The sequence below is a fragment of the Nerophis lumbriciformis genome, linkage group LG31 (assembly GCF_033978685.3).
Source record: "Nerophis lumbriciformis linkage group LG31, RoL_Nlum_v2.1, whole genome shotgun sequence".
Lineage (NCBI taxonomy): Eukaryota > Metazoa > Chordata > Actinopteri > Syngnathiformes > Syngnathidae > Nerophis > Nerophis lumbriciformis.
In genome coordinates, this window is record NC_084578.2 from 26698608 (window position 1) to 26724577 (window position 25970).

The 25970-nt window shown below is 41.5% G+C and overlaps 1 protein-coding gene across 1 annotated transcript in view; it reads right to left on the bottom strand.

Moving 5' to 3' along the window:
• Positions 1 to 1514: 1514 nt before the first annotated feature.
• Positions 1515 to 25970, bottom strand: part of LOC133574225 (inhibin beta B chain-like) — a 66877-nt gene continuing 42421 nt past the window's right edge. Inside the window, exon 2 of the mRNA XM_061926322.2 lies at positions 1515 to 5038. Coding sequence (XP_061782306.1) covers positions 4221 to 5038 — 818 coding nt within the window. The 3' untranslated portion in view covers positions 1515 to 4220. The remainder of the gene's footprint in view (positions 5039 to 25970) is intronic.

Below are 25970 nucleotides of genomic sequence, written 5' to 3' on the forward strand. Positions count from 1 at the left end.
TTTCTTAGTTTTGCTCAATCAACATGTGTCCAAAAAACAATCAACAGACAAGCAAAGCACGGACAAAATGTGGACTATGTTGAAAAGTTTGTTTGGATAACCAGCTAGCTCGATATGTTGCTAACTAATAAACCTACAGACTGCTATCATTTAGCTGTTTGTTAGTGAGCAACATTGGGAGTTAGAGCTTTTCTAGTTGTTCTTATTGTTACATTGTTATATTTATGTATAGGAAAACATTGAAGGGTTACCAATAATAGTTTTTACTTTTCTTCACTTATCTAGCACTATCCATCCATCCATCCATCTTCTTCCGCTTATCCGAGGTCGGGTCGCGGGGGCAGCAGCCTAAGCAGGGAAGCCCAGACTTCCCTCTCCCCAGCCACTTCGTCCAGCTCCTCCCGGGGGATCCCGAGGCGTTCCCAGGCCAGCCGGGAGACATAGTCTTCCCAACGTGTCCTGGGTCTTCCTCGTGGCCTCCTACCGGTCGGACATGCCCTAAACACCTCCTTAGGGAGGCGCTCGGGTGGCATCCTGACCAGATGCCCGAACCACCTCATCTGGCTCCTCTCGATGCGGAGGAGCAGCGGCTTTACTTTGAGCTCCCCCCGGATGACAGAGCTTCTCACCCTATCTCTAAGGGAGAGCCCCGCCACCCGGCGGAGGAAACTCATTTCGGCCGCTTGTACCCGTGATCTTGTCCTTTTGGTCATAACCCAAAGCTCATGACCATAGGTGAGGATGGGAACGTAGATCGACCGGTAAATTTAGAGCTTTGCCTTCCGGCTCAGCTCCTTCTTCACCACAACGGATCGATACAGCGTCCGCATTACTGAAGACGCCGCACCGATCCGCCTGTCGATCTCACGATCCACTCTTCCCTCACTCGTGAACAAGACTCCGAGGTACTTGAACTCCTCCACTTGGGGCAAGATCTCCTCCCCAACCCGGAGATGGCACTCCACCCTTTTCCGGGCGAGAACCATGGACTCGGACTTGGAGGTGCTGATTCTCATCCCAGTCGCTTCACACTCAGCTGCGAACCGATCCAGTGAGAGCTGAAGATCCTGGCCAGATGAAGCCATCAGGACCAAATCATCTGCAAAAAGCAGAGACCTAATCCTGCAGCCACCAAACCGGATCCCCTCAACGCCTTGACTGCGCCTAGAAATTATGTCCATAAAAGTTATGAACAGAATCGGTGACAAAGGGCAGCCTTGGCGGAGTCCAACCCTCACCGGAAACGTGTCCGACTTACTGCCGGCAATGCGAACCAAGCTCTGACACTGATCATACAGGGAGCGGACCGCCACAATCAGACAGTCCGAAACCCCATACTCTCTGAGCACTCCCCACAGGACTTCCCGAGGGACACGGTCGAATGCCTTCTCCAAGTCCACAAAGCACATGTAGACTGGTTGGGCAAACTCCCATGCACCCTCAAGGACCCTGCCGAGAGTATAGAGCTGGTCCACAGTTCCACGACCAGGACGAAAACCACACTGTTCCTCCTGAATCCGAGGTTCGACTATCCGGCGTAGCCTCCTCTCCAGTACACCTGAATAGACCTTACCGGGAAGGCTGAGGAGTGTGATCCCACGATAGTTAGAACACACCCTCCGGTTCCCCTTTTTAAAGAGAGGAACCACCACCCCGGTCTGCCAATCCAGAGGTACTGCCCCCGATGTCCACACGATGCTGCAGAGTCTAGCACTACCGACAAACAATTGTACGTGATGTATCAGGTCGTCCAGTGGTACCTCCGTTTTTGTTTTTCGATTAAATTATCCACCAAAAATGTTGCCCTGGATTTTGTAAACCGTCTCACGCCCAAGCAGCACGTTGGTGACTGAGTTGCTGTACTTTTTGCAAAACAATCCACCCTGGGGTCAAATAAATAAGTGGCAGCAAAGTACAAAGGTGGCGTCCACTTGGCTCGAAGCTGAATGTAAAAGTGGTGTTAAATGTTCATTTATCCATGTCATTTGTAATTAGTGAGTATTTCACATTGTTCTCTGTCTATAAAACTACAATTATTGCTTCCGCCTGGTTTGTTTGTTAGCAACATAACTAAAAAGGTTAAGAGCGGATTTGGATGAAAGTTTGAGGACATTTCAGAAATTGGGAAAGGAATAAGTGATAGATTTTGAGGGCGATCCGGATCACCGTTTGGATTCAGGATTTTTAAAAAGGATGGATCTGAGGGTTATTCTCTGTTCTACTCTATGTTTTTTGGTCACATTGTTTGGAACAGATAAATTGAATGTATATAATTTGTGACAGCAAAATCATTCAGTTTTCATCTGATATTTTGGAACAGATTACTAACAAAAACTGATAACATTAGTATTATTTTGTTGATATTGTTACATAACTTTGATTGAATTTATTACAATGTCCTCCAGAGAACCAGAATGTTGTCACATTGCAAATTTTAGAATAAAACAGCACAAGGGGGGGAAGAAAAAGATCAATTTACATCCGAATCGCAATTCTCTTTTATTTATTAGGACTCTGAATCGATTCATCATTTTCAAGAATTGATTCCAAAAAAAGTTTTTTAGGCCATGTCCTTGCTTTGTCACTGCATGTATACGTCATACGTCAGCAGCGTCAGTACAGGTTTTATGTACAGTAGGGAAGGGATTCAATTGGCCCCATTTCTGGTTAAATCTCGTGTAAGAGGAAGGTGGGAGGGTGATTATTTTGCAAAGCAGTCTGCTGACAATGATAGAAACGCTACATCACATAGAATCTGTCGCTATAGTCAAAGTTGGAATTGCCACCAAACACATTTTAAGACATTCAACACTACTGTCGTCTGGCGGCTAAAGTGGATTGCGCACCCCCAATTTGTCCCGTTTCATATGTCAGGTAAACTGTGACAAATGGGACCATACAAATCCCCTTCCTACTGTAACCTGTAACCTGATTTGAAAAGGTTTCATTATAAATTATAATATAAGAAAATATTGTGAGACTCAATTTGAATTGAGAATCTTGTTCATTGTGAATCGAATCATTGCCCCAAAAATCGGAATTGGATCCGATAAAATCGGGAAGTGATTCACATCCCTATTATCCACAAATGTTCACTGCAGAGGACGCTGGTTGTCAGCAGGATATTGTTACATTGATCACAAATACATTTATTGAAACCTGATCTGATAATAATCATGATTAACAAATTTAAAGTAAAAATCAGTCAGTGATTTTGAAGGATTTCAAGTTAAAAGTATGAGTATCCGTGTATTTACTTGGTATCAGATGGATACCACACTCTGCAGTACCGCCCACCCCCAGTGTTCCGTCTACCAGGGCGTGTTGTATCATGTGTCGAGTTTACTATACATTGCATAGCTCATGTGGCACTTATTTCATGATTGGACAGCAAGAAGGCAAATATTCAAACAAGTGCTAATCAGGGTGTGCATTTCAGTTCCTCCAAGTGCTGCATTGCACCGTGGCGACCCGCTGGGTCGAAACGAGTGTCCCGCAAGGTCTTGATGAGCATTAGGAAGTAGAGGAGTTCTATCCCAGTCTCTCTCGGTGCACAATTGAAGTGCACTTCTGAGATGTGTCTGGTCGGGTCATCAAGTCCCGCCCGCAGCACTCTTGACAGGCAGGAAACTGAGACGCAAGGTCTGTAATTACGAGTAGAAAATATAGTGGAGGACTTTCCGTTGCCGCTGCAGTGCAGGGGGAGTAATCCTGTGAGGCATTAAGCGCTGCTGGTCTAAACCTACCAGAGGACGGGCAGACTGTGTCTGTCGGCATGCTGGTGAAGTGCTTATGTTCTGAGTTGTATCAGCTGATGAATTGTCAGTGCTTCAAAAAAACAAACAAACAAACAAGTCTCTCATGTGCTTGAAGTACTTAGGGGGTCTGAGGAGCACTTCTGGGAGCCAACCTTGTCACTTCCCTTCAATGCTTCGTATCGTCCTTCCGTTCGGCGATGGCGAGCCGTTGGCGAACAAAAGTACAATTTGGTGATCATCATTCCCTTCTCCTCCCGATGCTGTCTACTCCAAAAGTCAGACGGCACATCACTCAGTCGGATAAATACATACACTCGTGTGGACGTGTGCCAGCTGCGATGATGATACTTGATTGTAGTACGATGTGTCTTGCCTGCACGTGCAGATGTTGTGTCCATGTGTACAGTACCACAATGTCCCGTCTGTACAAAAGGCCTTTCCGTTCAAAGAGGATAACAAGACTCAAGCGCAGCCACACTCCTCCACGATCATGTTGGGCACGTCTCTCTTGACGATGTTGTACTCGTCGTCAAAGTACAGCATGGACATCGTACTCAGCTTGGTGGGGATGCAGCAAGAGTTGACTGAACCTGGGCTAATTCCTCTCATCCGGTACTGGTTTACCACCGCCGTGTGGAAGGATGAAGCTGATCCCGGCACGCCGGCCATGTAGGCTGGGCAACTCCCCTCGCAGTAGTTGCCGTAATACCCCGCCGGTGCAATGATCCAGTCGTTCCAGCCAATGAGACGGAAGTCTATGTAAAACTGCTGCCGGCAGCATAGACCCCCGCTGGTGCCGTCGCACTCCAGCCCCCGCTTGCGGATGCGGTGCTTACCGTCCACCTGCCTTGCACGGACCACCAGGAAGGGACGGTGGGAGGGGTCGCCGGAGTCGACCAGCACCGGAGCCACTCCAGCTGTCTCGCATTCCTCGCAGTGGACCTCCAGGTCCTGTCGGCGGGAAGCTTTGCCGAACACAGCCCGCACAGCCTCCAAGAAGGGGAACGTATGCCAACCACTGCGTTTCAGATCCACACGCTTCTCCACCAGGGCCCAGCGACCAGTGCCGCCTCCACCATGTCCTCCAAGATCTCCTTCTGTATCACTCACAGCTTCCTGGTATCGGATTTTTACCGTCACCTTCCTTCGGAGGCCTTTGTCGGGACCAGTTGGCAAGACCCGGAAGTAGAGCCACAGGTTGGCCTGTGACGCATACAGGTTCTGGTTGCCTTCGTTGGAGACGAGGAAGTAGAGACTGGACTTTGAAGATGTGTACTCATCTGTGGACACAAAGTAAAAGACAAGATGTCAGTGTGCAAGAGAATATGCATAAATGTTTTTAGTAGGGTTGTCAAACTTTACATGGTAACGCATGTGATTAATCATAAAAAATACCCAATTTATTTTGAGCTCACATGTTCCTAAACTGCGGCGAGGTAGGATTGTCCATCTTTTTCTGATGGACGATTCGATACATATCCATGATACATGGGTTATACATATTAGCCAGACTTTTGAGCGGTGCACCCAGAACAGCCCGTATTACCCCCATTTTAACCAGTCTTCACTGGCTTTCAGTCAAATTCCGTATTGAGTTTAAAATTTTAGTCCTGACATTCCGTGCATTGCAGGGTGGGGCCCCTCAGTACATCACTGACTTGCTATGCCACAATTATCCGGGTACACAAGAAAGTTGCCACAAACAACCTCAACGACTATCGCCCAGTAGCACTCACACCTGTCATCATGAAGTGCTTCGAGAGGCTGGTCCTACACCACATCCAAGCCTGCCTCCCCCCACCCTAGACCCACAGCAGTTTGCCTACCGGGCAAACAGATCCACGGACGACGCCATAACCATGGCTCTCCACTCTGCACTGAGCCACCTGGAACACCGGGGGAGCTATGTCAGGATGCTTTTCATCGACTATAGCTCCGCCTTCAATACCATCATACCAGACATCCTGGTCACCAAACTGCTGGACTTAGGCCTCCCCACACCCACCTGTCTTTGGATTAAGGACTTCCTTACCAACCGACCCCAGACAGTGAAACTCAGCCCCCATCTCTCCTCCTCCCGCACACTCAGCATCGGCTCTCCACAGGGCCGTGTGCTGAGCCCTTTGCTGTACTCCCTCTACACCCATGACTGTAGTCCAGCCCACCCGGAGAACACCATCATCAAATTTGCCAATGACACAACGGTGGTTGGTCCCATTATAGAGGGGGATGAGTCTGCATATAGAGATGAGGTCCTGAAACTATCAGCGTGGTGTTCAGTGAATAATCTGTCACTGAACACCATAAAAACCAAGGAACTCATCTTTGACTTCAGGAAAAACACTGCAGACCCCGCCCCCCTCTACATCAACGGCGAGGAGGTGGAGAGAGTCAGCTCCTTCAAGTTCCTCGGCACCCTCATATCTGCTGACCTCTCCTGGACCCAAAATACAACTGCGGTCATCCGCAAGGCTCAGCGGAGACTCCACTTTCTGAGGGTGCTGAGGAAGAACAGACTGGAGAGGCAGCTGATGGTGACCTTCTATCGCTCGGCTGTCGAGAGCCTGCTGACGTACTGCATAACAGTGTGGTACACCAGCTACACTGAAGCAGACAAAAAGGCGATTCAGAGGTTCATAAAGTCTGCACAAAAAATCATTGGCTGCCCCCTCCCCTCCCTGAAGGATTTACACAACTCCCGTTGCCTCAACAGAGCAAAAAGCATCACCAAGGACAGCACACACCCTGGCTTCCACCTGTTCGACCTGCTACCATCGGGCAGGCGCTACAGGTGCATCAGAGCCAGAACAAACAGGCTCAGAGACAGCTACATTCCCAGAGCTGTCACCATCTTGAACTCTAACTTATAATAAATAATTCACCCCTATACAATATCCTATCCTAATACCCTACTGTGCAATATAGCTCTTCGAGTACAATACATCCGACACTGATTGTTATTTATTACTCCGGTACTCTTGTCTTGTTCTGTATATTGTACAGTATTTTGTATTTGTATAGTGTTTTGTACATTGTACAGGATTAATTATTATTTTTTATTGGATAGTAGTCTGTTTATTTAAATTCTTAGTTTTATCTTTATTACCTCTTGTGTAATTTATTTGTATCCCATATTTGTTCCCACTACCGCACCTTAAATTGGAGTCCTTAATCTCCTTATATGCAAATAAATAAAGAATGACAATAAAGTCCATTCTATTCTATTCTATTCTATTCTCTACTCTTCAGGGCGCAGCCTCCGGTCTTCAGGCCAGGGTCTTCTAAAGATCCCAAAACTCGTTTTAAAACCCATGGAGACCTGGCATTCCAGGCTATAGTTCCCAGACTCTGTTACAATTTGTTTGCACCAGTCCTTCCTTGATCTTGACTGTGATGAAACTTTGTTATGTCAAACATCTTCCAAGACAAACTATCCGTCCAGTTGCAATCAATGTGATGCCCTGAGAACAGCGCCACAGCAACAAATTCCCCAAACTACAAATTCCTGAAAAAACCCCCAGTTAGGAAAGGGCGATATAGCCTAAAATCTATATTTCAAACACTATCTGGTATACAAATAATAATATTACCATTTTAAAAGTGGTTATAAGGGCTTTTAATTTGGCTGCTGACGTATGCAATAATATTGCTTCATTTCATGTTGTATTATTTTATCAAACATATAATATAAATATTTATTTCTTAATTAACTTTTAAAAGCTAGTTATGTTCACTTATAACATGGTCCTACTGTAAAAACACTCCTGTTAAAATGTAATTCACTTTTTATTCTGTTGTTTCAACACCTCACATTAGTTTTGGGTGATACTACAAATATGGACATGGATCCCATAGGGCACTCGAAATTCTTCAAGATCATTCAATTAAAACATTTTTGATCACGATTATAATCTGACATCAGTTAAATATAAAAGTTGTTTCCTACTGTTGGCTCTGATTTACATCCTGTGGTTTTTGCCTTTAACGTCCACCTGTGTCCAGGGACTTATTTTCTTGAGTTCGTAAACAAAAACAAGAAAGATTTTGTGATATCGATAGTGAAATCAAATCAAATAGCACTTTTCATACACAGGCAAGTGGCAACACAAAGTGATTAACACTAAAAACAAAGAAAGGAGAAGACAACACACACACACACACACACACACACACACACGCAGCACTTTGACAATAACAGAAACCAAACCTCGCATGGGACTGAGGATTGAGGAAAAACGCAACTCTTGAGGCGTCCACACTGGAGAATAATTAAAATTAACACGATTTAAAAAATAGTATTAATCATATTAAACAATACATGTGCAAATAAAATAGAAATAGTACATTAATACTTTGACAAAAACAAATATAACATTGGGAAAATAGTACCGTATTTTTCGGACTATAAGTCGCAGTTTTTTTCATAGTTTGGGAGGGGATGCGACTTATACTCAGGAGCGACTTATGTGTGAAATTATTAACACATTACCGTAAAATATCAAATAATATCATTTAGCTCATTCACGTAAGAGACTAGACGTATAAGATTTCATGGGATTTAGCGATTAGGAGTGACAGATTGTTTGGTAAACGTATAGCATGTTCTATATGTTATAGTTATTTGAATGACTCTTACCATAATATGTTACGTTAACATACCAGGCACGTTCTCAGTTGGTTATTTATGCGGCATATAACGTACACTTATTCAGCCTGTTGTTCGCTATTTTTTATTTATTTTAAATTGCCTTTCAAATGTCTATTCTTGGTGTTGGGTTTTATCAAATAAATTTCCCCAAAAAATGGGCGACATATACTCCAGTGCGACTTATATATGGTTTTTTCCTTCTTTATTATGCATTTTCGGCAGGTGCGACTTATACTCCGGTGCGACTTATACTCCGGAAAATACGGTAATAATAATAGCAATAAATAAATAAGAAAGTAACAAAAAATTTAATGGAATTAAAAAAAATTAAAACCTAAGTAGAATTTAACATGATCAGTAAAAAACTTGATTAAAAAGGTGTGTTTTAAGCCTTTCTTGATAAAAATTCAATGGTCTCTGCAGCCCTGGGGATCAATGGCAGACTGTTCCACATAGTGGCTAAATGTCGCCTCACCATGTGTCTTTGTTCCAGTATTTGGAAAAGATTAAAGGCCAGTGCCAGAAGACCTCAAGATCTGCGAGGGTTGATATGGTAAAAGCAGGTCAGATAGATAAGAAGGCGCAAGGCCATTAAGACATTTAAAAACTAATGATAGAACTTTAAAATCGACCCTGAAGCGGACATGACTTTAAAGTACCAGTGGAGGTGAAACGACTTGGTCGCATAGTGATGCGGGTGTGGTTCTCCCAAGGATGCAGACGGCTTCGGACACAGCTTGCAGGTAGGAAAATGATTTATTTTAAATATAAATCATATGATGGATAAACAAAAAACATGCATGTAGCACAAAAGGCAAAACAAAAGGACTAGCGTGGGAGCTAGCAGGAAAAAATAGCATAGCGTGAAAAGCTAGCAGAATCAAAGTAGTCGTTAACAGTTGTATGGGAACAAACTACGAAGCCAGACAGAGTGAGGCCAGAGCAAAGACTAAATAGCCCTCTGATTAGTGCCCGGGCAACAGGTGCGCGTCCCGAACACTAACCAGAGGCAGGTGCGTACAATCTGCCGTCATGACAACAGAAACAAACTAAACTCAAGGTGCTGAAAACACGTGACACAAACATAAACAAACTATGATCCGGGCAGCGGATCGTAACAGGAGGAAAAACAAGTTTACTTTATATGCTTAATTGTGTTTCATTGTATCCATTAAACCATATACAATTATATTTACAATACACAAACAATGTGAAAATAACGTCTATACATCACAAAATGCCACAAATTAAGCCGGCCATTTTGAATATAACGCTCCGAATATCTTGTCAACATGCAAGATGAGCCCACTGCTGGCCCCACTGTGGACTGGACTCTCACATTATTAACTGTATCCACTCTGCAGCCATTGCACCGGTCACCATGGGTGTGGGGGGTCCCCACATCTGCGGTCCCTTCCAAGGTTTCTCGTTGTTCCCATTGGGTTGAGTTTTTTTCTTGCCCTGATGTAGGATCTGAGGCGAGGATGTCGTTGTGGCTTGTGCAGCCCTTTGAGACATTTGTGATTTAGGGCTATATACACTCATGCACTCTGACCATATTATCTGATCAGTCACACTGAAAATATGCAGAATTTGGAAAGAGATGTGCTGTTTATCATTCACAATCCTTATGTAAGACAAGAGCACAGACGTTTGGCTCTTTTTTATGCATTCAACATCGTAAATAAATAGCTAACAATTGAGTCAACAGATGGAGGGTCCTCCGTTGCGCCCATTATACCCTCTATAAAAACATCCAGAAACCGCCAATAATACTCCATTTACATGTCATGACCTAAAAATTAACCAAATATGAGTGATATTTTTATTAAAAGCGTCAACCCAGACGGCGTATTTTAGATGCACATTGGGAATAGCAGTGAGCTAATGCTAGCGTACGTTGCTATTGCTGACAACCTAAGCCGGCGGCTGCCTCTGTTTTGTCTCAAACTTGGTAAAAGTACATTCTAGATTACAATTCATGCATCTTTCACCTGGTAGTAGACAAATGTGGCCATGAACCGAGAGGCTAGTCGAATTTGACCACTCTACCAACCTCGCCACGCCGTCTTTTTAATTTATTTATGTTATTTTATTTATAACATTTTTTAAAAAGTACCTTATCTTCACCATACCTGGTTGTCCAAATTAGGCATAATGTGTTAATTCAATGACTGTATATATCGGTTGATATCGGTATCGGTTGATATCGGTATCGGTAATTAAAAAGTTGGACAATATTGGAATATCGGATATCGACAAAAAGCCATTATCGGACATCCCTAATGGTTAGTTTGTATGTTAAGCACCTAGCAATGCTGTTGCTGTTATAGTTTTTCAATGCAGCTGCATGCAATTAGCACTTGCCTTTTAAAACTTATTACTCATCCTCTTTGGGCTCGGGCTCAAAAATATAAGGTTCTGGATCATAATTTTCCCCAAAGTGATCATTGTTGGCTCTCACAAAGTCTGCTTGATCAGCTTTGTTGTTGATGGGGAAGAGATCTGTGGTTGCTACTTCTACGTCACGGATCACGTGACTGTTGTGCTCATTATCTCTCAAAATGGTTTGGGAATCTCTGTGATGTACTATTTTGATCATATCTCTATTTTCGCAAACTTTGGAATTCTATTGGTGTCATAAATCAGGTATACTGTAAATGATAATAGATTGAAAATAGAGGCAACTTGTTTTTCCACTCTACTGGTACTTTAAAAGATCCAAAATATTGATTTAATCACTGTAGTACTGAGCATGGTATTGTTACTATCAACATTTGTGTCCATCTGTACATCGCTGTGGGCTTTATTGTAGCTGTTAGCGGCAGTTAAAATGGCTTATTTAATTTTATTCTCCTAGAATGTGTAGCGTATTATGTCTATTATCTGTTCTCGTCCTTCAGTGATACAAGGAATACATCTTTTTTACTGCCATTGAGGCTAGGATTGCTGACTTCGAAGCAGCTTTGCACTGTGAAGGGCCCTTTGCCGCTAGCTTGCTATCAAATCACTGGACGGCGCTACTGCAATGCTAACCTAAAAATACATAGACGATTTTTAGTGATTTTAGTAGCTGCTACCGACGCAGCCCTGTCGCTTGCTTGTCAAACCAGATATCCGGTCACATCGGTTTATTCCTCACAAACTTACGACGTGGGATTGTTATACAGTCAATGATCAGGTCAAAGCATAGGCAAATACAAAGATGAAGAGACTACCACTGGTGGCTAATTTTGCTTCAAAATCAACCTGACAAGGCTTAAAATAAAACAAGGTAATTTGCTTCTATTGCCGCGATGACTTCTCTTATCAAAGCACAACACTCCTAAAATAGCATCTAAAAGCAAAACAACTCTGGCAGGGTATAGCTGCAGTAATGCGGTCAACAAAAGTACCACAGATAAGTTAAGCACTGCCTTAGTAGTAATACTACTAATAGTAGTAGTAGGGACGGCGTGGCGCAGTGGAAGAATGGCCATGCGCGACCCGAGGGTCCCTGGTTCAATCCCCACCTAGTACCAACCTCGTCATGTCCGTTGTGTCCTGAGCAAGACACTTCACCCTTGCTCCTGATGGGTGCTGGTTAGCGCCTTGCATGGCAGCTCCCTCCATCAGTGTGTGAATGTGTGTGTGAATGGGTAAATGTGGAAGTAGTGTCAAAGCGCTTTGAGTACCTTGAAGGTAGAAAAGCGCTATACAAGTACAACCCATTTATCATTTAATTGGGATTAATCCAAATTTAAAAGTGTGATTAATCTTGACACTTTTTTGTGTACCACCAATGTACTTTTAATTGAAGGAGGTATCAAAAAACAAGTTGTACCAATATACAAGACAGTTTATACCAACAGCAGTTTACAAACTCTAGCCCTGTTTCCTTACTTCCACAATTATCTAAAGTAATTGAAATACTATTTAACAATAGATTGATCAAATTCATAAACACATGTAGAACACTTGTGCACAACCAAAATGGATAAAAAACATAGATTAATCCAAATAACAGAAGAGATTATCAATGCAATAGATGGTAAACAGTGTGCAGCTGCAGTGTTTTTGACTCTAACTAAAGCATTTGACACAATTTACCATAATACAGTGGAACCTCAATTTACGAACCCCTCAATTTGCAAACCTTTGGATTTACAAACTTTTAGATCACGCCGAATATGCCTCTGTGTGCAAACCATGTCTTTTACCTACTCAGTGGCCTAGTGGTTAGAGTGTCCACCCTGAAATCAGTAGGTTGTGAGTTCAAACCCCGGTCGAGTCATACCAAAGACTATGAAAATGGGACTCATTACCTCCCTGCTTGGCACTCAGCATCAAGGGTTGGAATTGGGGGTTAAATGATTCCCGGGCGCGGCACCGCTGCTGCCCACTGCTCCCCTCACCTCCCAGGGGGTGAACAAGGGGATGCGTCAAATGCAGAGGACAAATTTGTGTGTGACAATCATTGGTACTTTAACTGACAATCATTGGTACATTAACTTAACTTAACTTTGTGTGCGAATTAAGGCTGGGACGATAAAATGATATAAATATAAAACTGCGTTCGAGATATATATATATATATATATATATATATATATATATATATATATATATATATATATATATATATATATATATATATGTATATATATATATATATATATATATATACAGTTAGGTCCATAAATATTTGGACATTGACATAATTTTCAGTATTCCAGCACTGTACAACACCACAATGGATTTGAAATGAAACAATCAAGATCTGCTTTAAGTGCAGACTTTGAGCTTTAATTTGAGGGTATTTACATCCAAATCAGGTGAACGGTGTAGGAATTACAACCCATTTTATATGTGCCTTCCACTTTTTAAGGGACCAAAAGTAATTGGACAAACTAATATAATCATAAATAAAATTGTCATTTTTTAATACTTTGTTGCAAATCCTTTGCAGTCAATGACAGCCTGAAGTGTGGAACACATAGACATCACCAGACGCAGGGTTTGGTCCCTGGTGATGCTTTGCCAGGCCTCTGCTGCAGCTGTCTTCACTTCCTGCTTGTTCTTTGGGCATTTTCCCTTCAGTTTTGTCTTCAGCAAGTGAAATTCATGCTCAATTGGATTCAGGTCAGGTGATTGACTTGGCCATTGCAGGACATTCCACTTCTTTGCCTTAAAAAACGATTTGGTTTGCTTTCGCAGTATGCTTGGGGTCATTGACCATCTGCATTGTGAAGCGCCGTCCAATGACTTTTGAAGCATTTGGCTGAATATGAGCAGATAATATTGCCCCAAACACTTCAGAATTCATTCTGCTGCTTTTGTCAGCTGTCACATCATCAATAAATATAAGAGATCCAGTTCTACTGGCAGCCATGCATGCCACTACCACCACCATGCTTCACTGATGAGGTGGTATGCTTTGGATCTTGAGCAGTTCCTTCCCTCCTCCATACTCTTCTCTTTCCATCATTCTGCTACAAGTTGATCTTGGTCTCATCTGTCCATAAGATGTTGTTCCAGAACTGCACAGGCTCTTTTAGATGTTTCTTGGCAAACTCTAATCTGGCCTTCCTGTTTTTGAGGCTCACCGATGGTTTACACCTTGTGATGAACCCTCTGTATTTCCTCTGGAGAAGTCGTCTCTTAATTGTTGACTTGGACACAGATACACGTACCTCCTGGAGACTTTTCTTCATCTGGCCAACTGTTGTGAAGGGCTTTTTCTTGACAAGGGAAAGGATTTTTCTGTCATCCACCACACTTGTTTTCCGTGGTCTTCCAGGTCTTTTGGTGTTGCTGAGCTCAGCAGTGTGTTCTCTCTTTTTAAGAATGTACCAAACAGTTGATTTGGCCACACCTAATGTTTTTGCTATCTATCTGATGGCTTTGTTTTGATTTTTCAGCCTAATGATGGCTTGCTTCACTGATAGTGACAGCTCTTTGGACTTTATATTGAGAGATGACCTCCCCAGATTCCAAATGAATATACCACACTTGAAATGCCATTTAGGCCTTTTATCTGCTCTTTGTAAATGAAATAAATGAAAAAAAAACAAGGGAATAACACAAACGTGGCCATGGAACAGCTGAGTAGCCAATTGTCCAATTACTTTTGGTCCCTTAAAAAGTGGAAGGCACATATAAAATGTGTTGTAATTCCTACACCGTTCACCTGATTTGGATGTAAATACCCTCAAATTAAAGCTCAAAGTCTGCACTTAAAGCACATCTTGATTGTTTCATTTCAAATCCAATGTGGTGTTGTACAGAGCTGGAATACTGAAAATTGTGTCAATGTCCAAATATTTATGGACCTAACTGTATATATACATATATATATATATATATATATATATATATATATATATATATATATATATATATATATGTATATATATATATATATATATATATATATATATATATATACATATATATATATATATATGTATATATATATATATATATATATATATATATATATATATATATATATATATATATATATATGTATATATATATATATATATATATATATATATATATATATATATATATACATATATATATATACACACACACACACATATACACAAATTGTGGATAAAAAGGAATAAGACACCTCGACAGTATGTCCGTTTTTTTGTTTTGTTTTTCAAACGGACCGTAGCCCTTCACCACGTTCACATACTCTTTTCAACCCTCCTACAGTGCAGGACTGTATAAATAAAATACATTAAACAATATAAGACAATTTGTTAAATTATTAATAAAATAATAATTACTGCATGCCATACATTAATTCCCATACTTAAATTTGAATAACAGAGCAATGTAATTGCAACACAGACCATGTAACTTCATGGCACTAAACTTGCAAAAGAAATCTCAGGTTTCTGTAGGTTTACATTTTCACACTTGCACTATTTTGTTACACTTTATTAAGCATTTCTTACATGTTCCTTATTTTTGCACCTTAATTTAAAGAGGTAATTGTTATGTATTTATTGTGATTTAAAAATGTTGTTTACATGTTTGACTGTTTTCTATGCTTGAGTTGACATTTCCTTTCCTTTCTGGTTTGATAGCTGAAGAGAATTATAATCAGACAAAGGTTACATTTTAAATAAAAATGTTAACATTTAATATACTTTTCTCCTGGGCCATAATTCCCATAGGTCATACAAACATCAATAAATATCGATATCAACCAATATAAAACACTGATATCGAGATACAGTTTTCAGCAGTATCGCCTAGCCCTAATTGTAACTGTATGCATGTTCCAAATAAACTAATACCATAACCATAAACACATGATATGCATCCATGGAACTGGAAGAATGTCAGCTAACATTTTAACCAAACCAATTTAGGAAAAAGACACGGCAATTCAAACAACTAAACACTTTAATTGTTTTCCACATTTTATCATTAATCGGTCATGTCATAAATAGTTTCATAAAACAAAAAAATTATACTAAACTAAGCAGTTTAGCTAACATTTAGCTCCTCTGACAATACAAGTAGCATTCCTCTATCGCTAAAACCCAGTCACTATCAATAGGTCGTATCCTGGGATAGTCACATGACTGTTACATGACAACCACTCCAAACTGTTTCCTATTCGTCACTTGAAACTTTGTTATGATACACTACGCCGTCCTCTCCAACGATTATTCTATAGCTCTTGGTAGGGGGTAGCGGGGGGTGTATATTGTAGCGTCCCGGAAGAGTTAGTGCTGCAAGGGGTTCTGGGTATTTGTTCTGTTGTGTTACGGTGCGGATATTCTCCCGAAATGTGTTTGTCATTCTTGTTTGGTGTGAGTTCACAGTGTGGTGCATATTTGTGACAGTGTTAAAGTTGTTTATACGGCCACCCTTGCATTCACTTGTGTGTGTGAAAAGCCGTAGATATTATGTGATTGGGCCTGCACGCAAAGGCAGTGCCTTTAAGGTTTATTGGCGCTCTGTACTTCTCCCTACGTCCGTGTACCACTCCGTACAGCGGCGTTTTAAAAAGTCATACATTTTACTTTTTGAAACCGATACCAATAATTTCCGATATTGATAATATCGACAGTCCGATATTATCGGACATCTCTAAATTAAAGTAATACATTGTATGAATGAATGTGTGCAGCCTATTATTTACGCACGATTGACTAGTGATGCACCGAAAACTTGGCCACAGAAAGACTCCGAAACAGCACTGCCGAAACGTCTTAACACCCGTCCGTGTTGGCGGTAAGACCGAGGCGCTCCCTGACCCACTCAACTATTAGTTAATCCTTTTCCCACAGTTATGGATCTGACTTGCCAGGGGTAAGACTGCAAGGAAAGTTCGATATCGCCATAAAATATATATTTTTACAAATGGTCAAATGTGTACATTTGTGTTTACATTTCATTGTCAAAGTATTTGCTAGAATGCGTTAAAATTTTGTTCAGAATCAGCTACTTTCGCAACAGCGGACGAGACTTTCTTGTCATTCATTTGGAGCATAGAGTGGGTTGCTCCACTGCAGCCAAACACGACAATCATTGGATAAATGCTCGGCTTTGTCCCGCCCATGGCCGCCGGGCGTCTTTGGAAGTGAATGAGAAGTTGGCTCGGCCTTCGCTGGCCTGGACGCCGAGCTTCCCGCATGATGATTGGATGAACTGGCTGAGGCTGAATCCCCGTTTGATTGACAGCAAATTGAACAAATTAACGATCTGGGTTTCTACAGGTATCAGCAAACCTAATTTAATGCTTTTTAAAGCCATTTTTAATACCAATTTAAAAAATGTAATGCCCTTGGTTACTAAGTATTAGAGATGCGCGGATAGGCAATTATTTCATCCGCAACCGCGTCAGAAAGTCGTCAACCATCCGCCATCCACCCGATGTAACGTTTGAGCAGAACTGCACCCGCCCGCCATCCGCCCGTTGTTATATATCTAATATTAATAAAAAAATTAAAAAAAAGGGTGAAAACTACGCGAATTGCACCTTGTGCAGACAAGATTTTTCGATCGGACACGGAGGAATTAGCGATGTAAAAGACCACGTTGGGACAAAAAAACACAAGTCTAATGCCGTTGCTAGCGATACAAGTGGAAAACTTTCAACGTTTTTCGTCGCCCAAACAGATTCTTTGGATGTGATAAATGCCGAAGTTTTATTTACGGAGGCAATAATTGAGCATGGACTTCCAATCGCACTGGCTGATCACATGGGACAGTTAATAATGTAATGCAACCTTTAAAAATCATTACGCGGTGATCGCGATCCCAAAAATAAACTTTTCTTGCATGATAATGTCCAGAAAAATTCGCTTTATATTACTATAGAGTCCTTTTAACGAATGAGTTTGATGGTTTATCACAAACCTTAAATGAAAGAAGTCCTTTGTTCTCCTGCACCATGCATGCGCAATCCTGTCGGCTGTATTTCACAGCACGACATACTGTAAAAAGTGTTTATACTATTTATACTTTCAATTAACAAATTGAAGTCTTGTGAAAGGTTGACAGGATAACTGGCATTAACTGTCAAAATAATTTCAAACTATTGAAGTTAGCTTACAGAATAAACATGTCAATCAACCCATATGATTTTTGCTGTAATATTTTTGTTTTGAAAAGTCACTGTGACTGATAGAAAAGTGATGGTTTTAGCAACATTTTAACCTGTCTGAATGCTAATAGTCATTTTGCGTCGGGGGGCGAAGCCCTGAACCCTCCACCAGGACTTTGTCCTGGACCTACCGGGGCCTGCGGCCCTTGGACCCTGGCTACTAGGTTTTTCTGATTTAAAAGTTGGCAGGTATGGTGAGGTTATAAAGCTTTTGCCTGTTAAAGAAAGGAGATTGATCCAATGCACAGACATTCGCGTGCCACGCTGTCACGACCCAGACGCACACCAGTGCGCAATCATATGGGAGCCGCGCTGAGCGCACCTCCAAGCGCGTCTCGCTGCCGGCGACGGCCGCGTATGAGCCCGACGCTCCAGCGCCATCCATTTTCAGGGCTAGTTGATTCGGCAGGTGGGTTGTTACACACTCCTTAGCGGGTTCCAACTTCCATGGCCACTGTCCTGCTCTCTATATCAACCAGGGTGAGCCCCACCCCTTTCATGAGCGCACTACGCGCGGAGTGACCCCTGTTACGCGCCCCCGGCAACAGGGGTGGCAAGCAGGTAAGCTGCGCGGGAGGAGCGCGCGGAGTGACCCATGTTACGAGCCCCCGGCCACGGGGGTGGCGGGCAGGTAAGCTGCTTACCTGCTGCGCGTGACGCCGGCCGCGGCGAAAGCGGACGAGGCGGGGTGTCGGTGCGGTGGGCGCGGTAGTGACCCTGGACGTGCGTCGGGCCCTTCTCGCGGATCGCCTCAGCTACGGCTCCCGGTGGGGCCCTCTCGGGGGAAGGGGCCTCGGTCCCGGACCCCGGCGAGGCGTCCCTTCTCCGCTCCGTAAAAGTGTCCATCTCTTTTCTTTTTTTTTCTTCTGTTGTGGCATATGCAGCAGGTGCCTGCTCGTTTTTCGTATGTGGTTAACAACATTTAACTATGTATATATATTTCCGAATTGGTTTAACTGCCACCCGCAAAAAAAAAAAAATCAAAAAAAATTAATCCGCCCGACCCGACCCGCGAGCGGATAAAATCTTAGTTTTTTTTATTTCATCCGCCCGATCCGCGGATAATCCGCGGACTCCGCGGTTGTGTCCGCAAACCGCGCATCTCTACTAAGTATAGTCAAAAGCGTACACACAATTGTCTGTCAACACACAATTGTAAACTTTTGACAATGATAATCTTGAATAGTTGAAAGGTTTACATTAACTTTTACTATCTAGTTAATTAGAATTGGCTTGCAAAACTGTTTCATCTGAGAATTTATATTTATTTATTTATTTTTCTGTAGTAGCAACCAGTGTTTTGACTTTGTGCATGGCCATAGACAATTGTCAACTAAAAGGTTCCACCTATCAATCATCACACTCTACCTTCAAACAAAATTATTTAAGGGGAACTGCATCCAATTCTAAATTAGTTGACTAAAAAAAATATTTTTTTTAATTGTATTTCTTTATAACATGCTGTAATATCCTCTGAAAATATGCCTTATAATTAGAGATGTCCGATAATATCGAGCTGCCGATATTATCGGCCGATAAATGCTTTAAATTGTAATATCGGAAATTATCGGTATCGGTTTCAAAAAGTAAAATGTATGACTTTTTAAAACGTCGCTGTATGTAGTGGTACACGGACGTAGGGAGAAGTACAGAGCGCCAATAAACCTTAAAGGCACTGCCTTTGCGTGCCGGCCCAATCACATAATATCTACGGCTTTTCACACACACAAGTAAATGCAAGGCATACTTGGTCAACAGCCATACAGGTCACACTGAGGGTGGCCATATAAACAACTTTAACACTGTTACAAATATGCGCCACACTGTGAACCCACACCAAACAAGAATGACAAACACATTTCGGGAGAACATCCGCACCGTAACACAACATAAACACAACAGAACAAATACCCAGAACCCCTTGCAGCCCGAACTCTTCCGGGACGCTACAATATACACCCCCCGCTACACCCTACCCCTAAACCCCGCCCACCTCAACCTCCTCATGCTCTCTCAGGGAGAGCATGTCCCAAATTCCAAGCTGCTGTTTTGAGGCATGTTAAAAAAAATAATGCACTTTGTGACTTCAATAATAAATATGGCAGTGCCATGTTGGCATTTCTTTCCATAACTTGAGTTGATTTATTTTGAAAAACCTTGTTACATTGTTTAATGCATCCAGCGGGGCATCACACAAAATTAAGCATAATAGTGTGTTAATTCCACGACTGTATATATCGGTATCGGTTGATATCGGAATCGGTAATTAAGAGTTGGACAATATCGGAATATCGGATATCGGCAAAAAAGCCATTATCGGACATAATAGCCACAAACTGGATCAAGATACATTTAAAAATTGCTAAAAAAATAAAATAAAATAAATAAACATCATACTAGGAATGCAAATGATGCATGTGTTTGGAAATAGATCATTTAAACATTTTAGAAAAATATATATCATGGAATGATATTTGCAAAAATGCCAATAAAAAGGAACTCTAATTCATTGACTGGGGGAATGTCAGAAAATAAGAGTTGTGGTCCGTTGTGAGAATTGCCATGTTTGACCATCCTAGGCCACCGTAAGTCACGTGATCTGCTGCGTCACGACAGTTGCTAATGTTAGCCAAGTTAGCTCATGCGTATTGAACTGTAGACTGACATGAAGGAGTTGTGTATGAAACAGGCAGAGCTTCCCAATGACATGACGTCGGAGTTAAGAACTAGACGCCTACAGAGACCAAAGAATGGCAAAGTTTGGGCCCCCGAACCGTTGGATTTTGCCATCCAGCAGAGGAGGCAGCGCTTTTCTTGCTTCCGGACATTACAGCAGCTCTTGTATCCAGTTTGAACATCAGAGACAGAGAAAAGAAACACAGACAGACGTAGCAATTTATTGACCACAATGTTCTTAAATTTTCATAATTCATCTTCATTCATCGTTTGATTAATTGACGTATTGGCTATCGGCCAAGTCCTACAATTGTGTTACATATTTAATGCCTTTGGACATTGCATTTAATGTATTTAAATGCCATTTAAGGCCTTAATTTTCGCAAAATCCATTTAATGACTCATTATGCCTTTTAATGCACCGCGAAAACCCTGTAAACCAGTGCCAGAGCATTTTGCAATTTTTATTCCGTTGTTTCGCATTGATATTAAGAATTTTACGATCCTGTAAGTGACGTTTTCTTTGTAAAATGTTGCATCTTTATATCTCTTATCTGTTAGTGGAGACAGTACTTGTGTTTAGAGAGTGTCAGGTTTGTCACTGACAGTTTAGTTATGTTTTGAGTTTTTTCCTCTGTCTGTCTTTATTTCCTGTAAGCGCTCTTATTTTGTCTTTATTTCCTGCTTGTATCCCTGAGTGCTTTTTTCCCTCAGCTGTGGCCGATTGGCACCTGGCCACACCTGGTGTCAATTAGCCAGCTACTATTTAGTCCTGCTTTGCCTTCCAGTCAGGGCTGGAGTATTGTCATTATGATTGTCACTAATGATTGTCAATGTCATTAATACTTGTCGTTGTAGCTGTGTCTACTTCTGTTCACTCTGCTCATGTCATAGTTCCTTCGTGTCACAGTAAGTGTTTTTGTTTCTTGTCCACAGTTAGCCTTTGTGCTAGTTTTTGTTCATAGCCAAGTTTGTTCTCCGTCTTGTGCGCGCCTTTTGTTTGTACCCTTTTGTTTGTTCTTGTTTTAGTGTTAGATTAAATCATGTTTTCCTGCTCAATGCCTGCCGCCATCTCTGCATCTTGGAGTTCGTCACCAACACCCTGTGACAGAGAGTAGCTGAAAATGAGCTTGCCCTACTTGAAAGACCAGCAGCGGCTACTAGTATACGGCCTGTGTTACATTGCAGAGACAATTTAAAAATACAGCAAAACGATATAATATAAAAACAATGATATGTTAATACTAATTACAAATAATTTGTTTTTAAATATTAAATATTTGTAATGATTTTTTTTCAGCCTTTTTTAAAAAAGTATATGCATCATCACTGATAATGCAAATTATATGATGATGTCATATTGACCACACCCCCAGCCTCATCCCGAGCCATGCCCCCGCCGCCACAAGTATATTGCTTGGATTTTACTGACGTCCCCCCCCCCCCCCCATTAGATTTGCATGGTGGTCAAGCTAGCTCTGTTCTCAATGGATACTTGGCGCCATTGAGCCTTTCTCGAAGAAAACATGTCCTATGCTTGTGTTGTTTTCGACTGTACAAATCATTCGAATCGCGAAAAATATAAAACATTTTTCAGAGTTCCTTGAGAGGTAATCAAAAACGGCAAAAGAGTGCAAGATTTTACGAAACATCGACGAGAAAAGCAGCACACAGTCCAAGGGAGCTGAGTCAAAGAATGCATGAGTTCGCAGTGATCACTTTGTTAAAAGTTTATTTGATATACTTTTAAAGTGAATTATTTCCCATTTAAGTATTACCTTGATATTATTTGTATTTCTTTAAACGCATGTTTGCTACGAGGGTTTTGAAAAGCACCAACTCTGCAAGTCTAAATAAAATAAATCAAATGTGAGCAAAACCTAAAAGTTAAACTTTTGCCAAAGGCAACAATCATGAATGAAGCTTTCAGCACATACACAATGTTGACATCTATAGTTATATTTTGATAAAGACGGGGAAAAACACGCTACTCGTAAACAGCGCGTGCAACAGCAACAAACATGGCAGTAGACGCGAAGTTAAATCATGAAATGCAACCTTACCCGAGCAAAAATTATGCATGATTTATCCGGTAGGGTCTTGATACCAATTTCCTTGACCCAGTCACACACATAGAAGTTGTAGACCTCCATGCTTCTCCAGCTTCCATCTGTTTTGTCGAGTAGAATGGTGTCTTGAGCACAATAGCTCGATATGTCTGGGAATGCGACCGACAGATAATCCTTGATATCGCTCGACAAATCTTTTTTTGATAAAGTATAATGATCTATTCCATTACACAGTTTGATTTTTTTGCTCGTATCTGTTTTTTGCAGGAAGATTTAAGCCTCTTTTCTACTCGGATAGTTCCCGCGCTGCTTGCTGTAGGACAGCCATTTCTGCTCGGTTGACCACCACTGTTTTTCACTTCCGGGAAGAAGTCACGTGATGGAATACAAGCAATTGGCAAGCTGGGGGAAACCCTGAGTTGCCTGTGGAGTAGAAGTGAACAATGACATTGTTGATGATCTAACTCAGGGGTCGGGAACCTTTTTGCCTGAGAGAGCCATTAAAGCCAAATATTTAAAATGTATTTCCGTGAGAGCCATATAATATTTTCTAACACTGAATACAACTAAATGTGTGCATTTTAAGTAAGACCAACATTTTTAGAGTATAATAAGTCTCTTATTATTTTTGATAGCATTGTTATTCTGAAGCTAACCGATAATAAATAAAATACTTCTTACCATTAATGCAACTTCTTGAACAGGTGCGGTAGAAAGTGGATGCATGGATTAAAATGCATGACAATGTTTTATATTTTGAATGTTATTTTTAACACTGTGATTACCAGCGAAATTATTCAATACTGACCATGTTAAGCAATGTCAGCTAAGATTTATCTGACAGCCAGATGCAGTCATCAAAAGAGCCACGTACATCTGGCTCGAGAGCCACAGGCTCCTTATCCCTGATCTAACTAATTGAGAAGGAACATCATTCACTTGTAATTTATATGTGAGGACAATAAAAACAGGAAAAGGCTACACATCAGAAATAACATTTTTAAAAAGTCGACCAGTCAAAGCTCTGCTGTCTGCTTTGCCATTGATGTGGCACATCATGTCAAGCTATAACGAGGAATAATTAAGAAACTGTGAATCTGTTTTTCTGACCAATCTAAGTCTATGGGCACGAACGGATGAAGCCTGATCGGATGAACGGTGAAGCGTCTTCTAAGACAAACCAAGCAGTCCAGTTGCGAACGATTGAACGCCCTGAGATGAGAACCTTTATCGGTATTTGGACAAAAATGGAACTCATGCCAGACTTTTATTTGTAGACTTTTCTTCAGCTTTCAACACAATCCAGCCACATAAAACTGATTAGCAGGTTGACTGAGCAATTTAATCTGACAAATAAAGTGATGGGCTGGATCCTTAATTTTTTAACAAACAGAACCCAGAAAGTCAGGGTCAACAATACCTTGTCTGTCAAGAAAGGTACTTCTAACGGTTATTTATTTTGTACAGGACAAGAATTCCCTAAATCAAACTGTTAAACTGTCAGGTAAATTAATTGGTGAGTCTCAGTTGTCTCCAGCCACCCTCTACAACAAACAGGTAGTGAGGATAGCTTCCTCCATTTTAACTGATGCATCGCACTTCCTACACAGCCATGTTCAGCTTCTCCAATCCGGATGGAGGTTTTTAGTCCCAAGAGGCAAATCAAAACAGTACCAAAGCAGTTTTGTCCAAGCTGCCATCACATAAGTTGTAGTAAATAAATGATAAATGGGTTATACTTGTATAGCGCTTTTCTACCTTCAAGGTACTCAAAGCGCTTTGACAGTATTTCCTCATTCACCCATTCACACACACATTCACACACTGATGGCGGGATCTGCCATGCAAGGCGCTAACCAGCAGCCATCAGGAGCAAGGGTGAAGTGTCTTGCCCAAGGACACAATGGACGTGACTAGGATGGTAGAAGGTGGGGATTGAACCCCAGTAACCAGCAACCCTCCGATTGCTGGCAAGGCCACTCTACCAACTTCGCCACGCCGTCCCAAGTGTAATTCTTCTATTTATGGCATTTTATTCTGGTTTGTCCCAAATATTATCTGATTAGGATTTTATATTGTTTATCCTTTTTATGGGGAACTTTGAGAACATGTACTATTATATTAGCTTGCCAATGAGGTAGCGACTTGTCCGCTCGAGTGCAACTGGGATGGGCTCCAACCCCCCCGACCCTGAGAGGAACAAGCAGTAGAAAATGGATGGAAATGGATGTTTGTAATGCTTGTTACTGTATGTGGCAGGTCTTTGTATTGCATGTCCAAGATTTAACTTTTTTCTGTGTGTGTTAATGGATATCCTGATCTTGCTGGCTGCAAAACAAGTTTACCTTCGGGTACTAATAAAGTAACCTAACCTAATAGGAAACATATGTTTAATGTATGATTTTGTGGTAAAATGAAGCCAATATGACATTTTTTTGTGGTCCCCTTCATTTCGAAAAGTATTGAAATACACCAGTACTGGTACCAAAATATTAACATCTAAATGTCCTCCAATAAACACACAAGGTTGGTCTTTTCTTGTATTTTAGTCATTTACAAAAGGTAAGCCTTGTAGGCTATAGCCTACTAGGAGCCAGCAGCTGCACAACAGCTCAGCACACAAGCTATACATGCGTCATAAGTGCCCTTGATTGAACTGTATTGCAGGCTAAAACAGCACATTTGACAATATAAACAAGTATCAAATAATTATAGTTGCATATTATTTACACATACAAAGCCTCCAAGGCGTATCAGAAAGTATCCAGTTACAAACGTGTCAGCACTATTCAACTTACTGAGACATGTGCTTAACTTCGTGAATTATTGTGGTCACGAGGTGTCGATAAAAAAAATTAGCACTCCACTTCAACTTTGATCGATCTACTCAGATCTATTGATCTGATCACTATCGGAATTTTTCAATACTTGAGGCTTTACTACTGGTATTGTATTGGAAGTGAAAAGTTGTATCGGGACCCCCCCTAGTTCTTAGTGCGCCATCTGTAACAGAGCGGTTCTTGGACGAGGCCAAGTTGGCCGAAGACCAGTTATGTTAGTGACAAAGCCAAAGAGAGAGTAAAGGAAAAAACAATAGAACAAGGATGCAAGTGAAAAGGTGGTAGGGCGGTGGACATGGACAAGACCCCTGGGGGGTTCATTGAGTTCACTGTTAGCACCCCACTGAACCCCACCCCGTC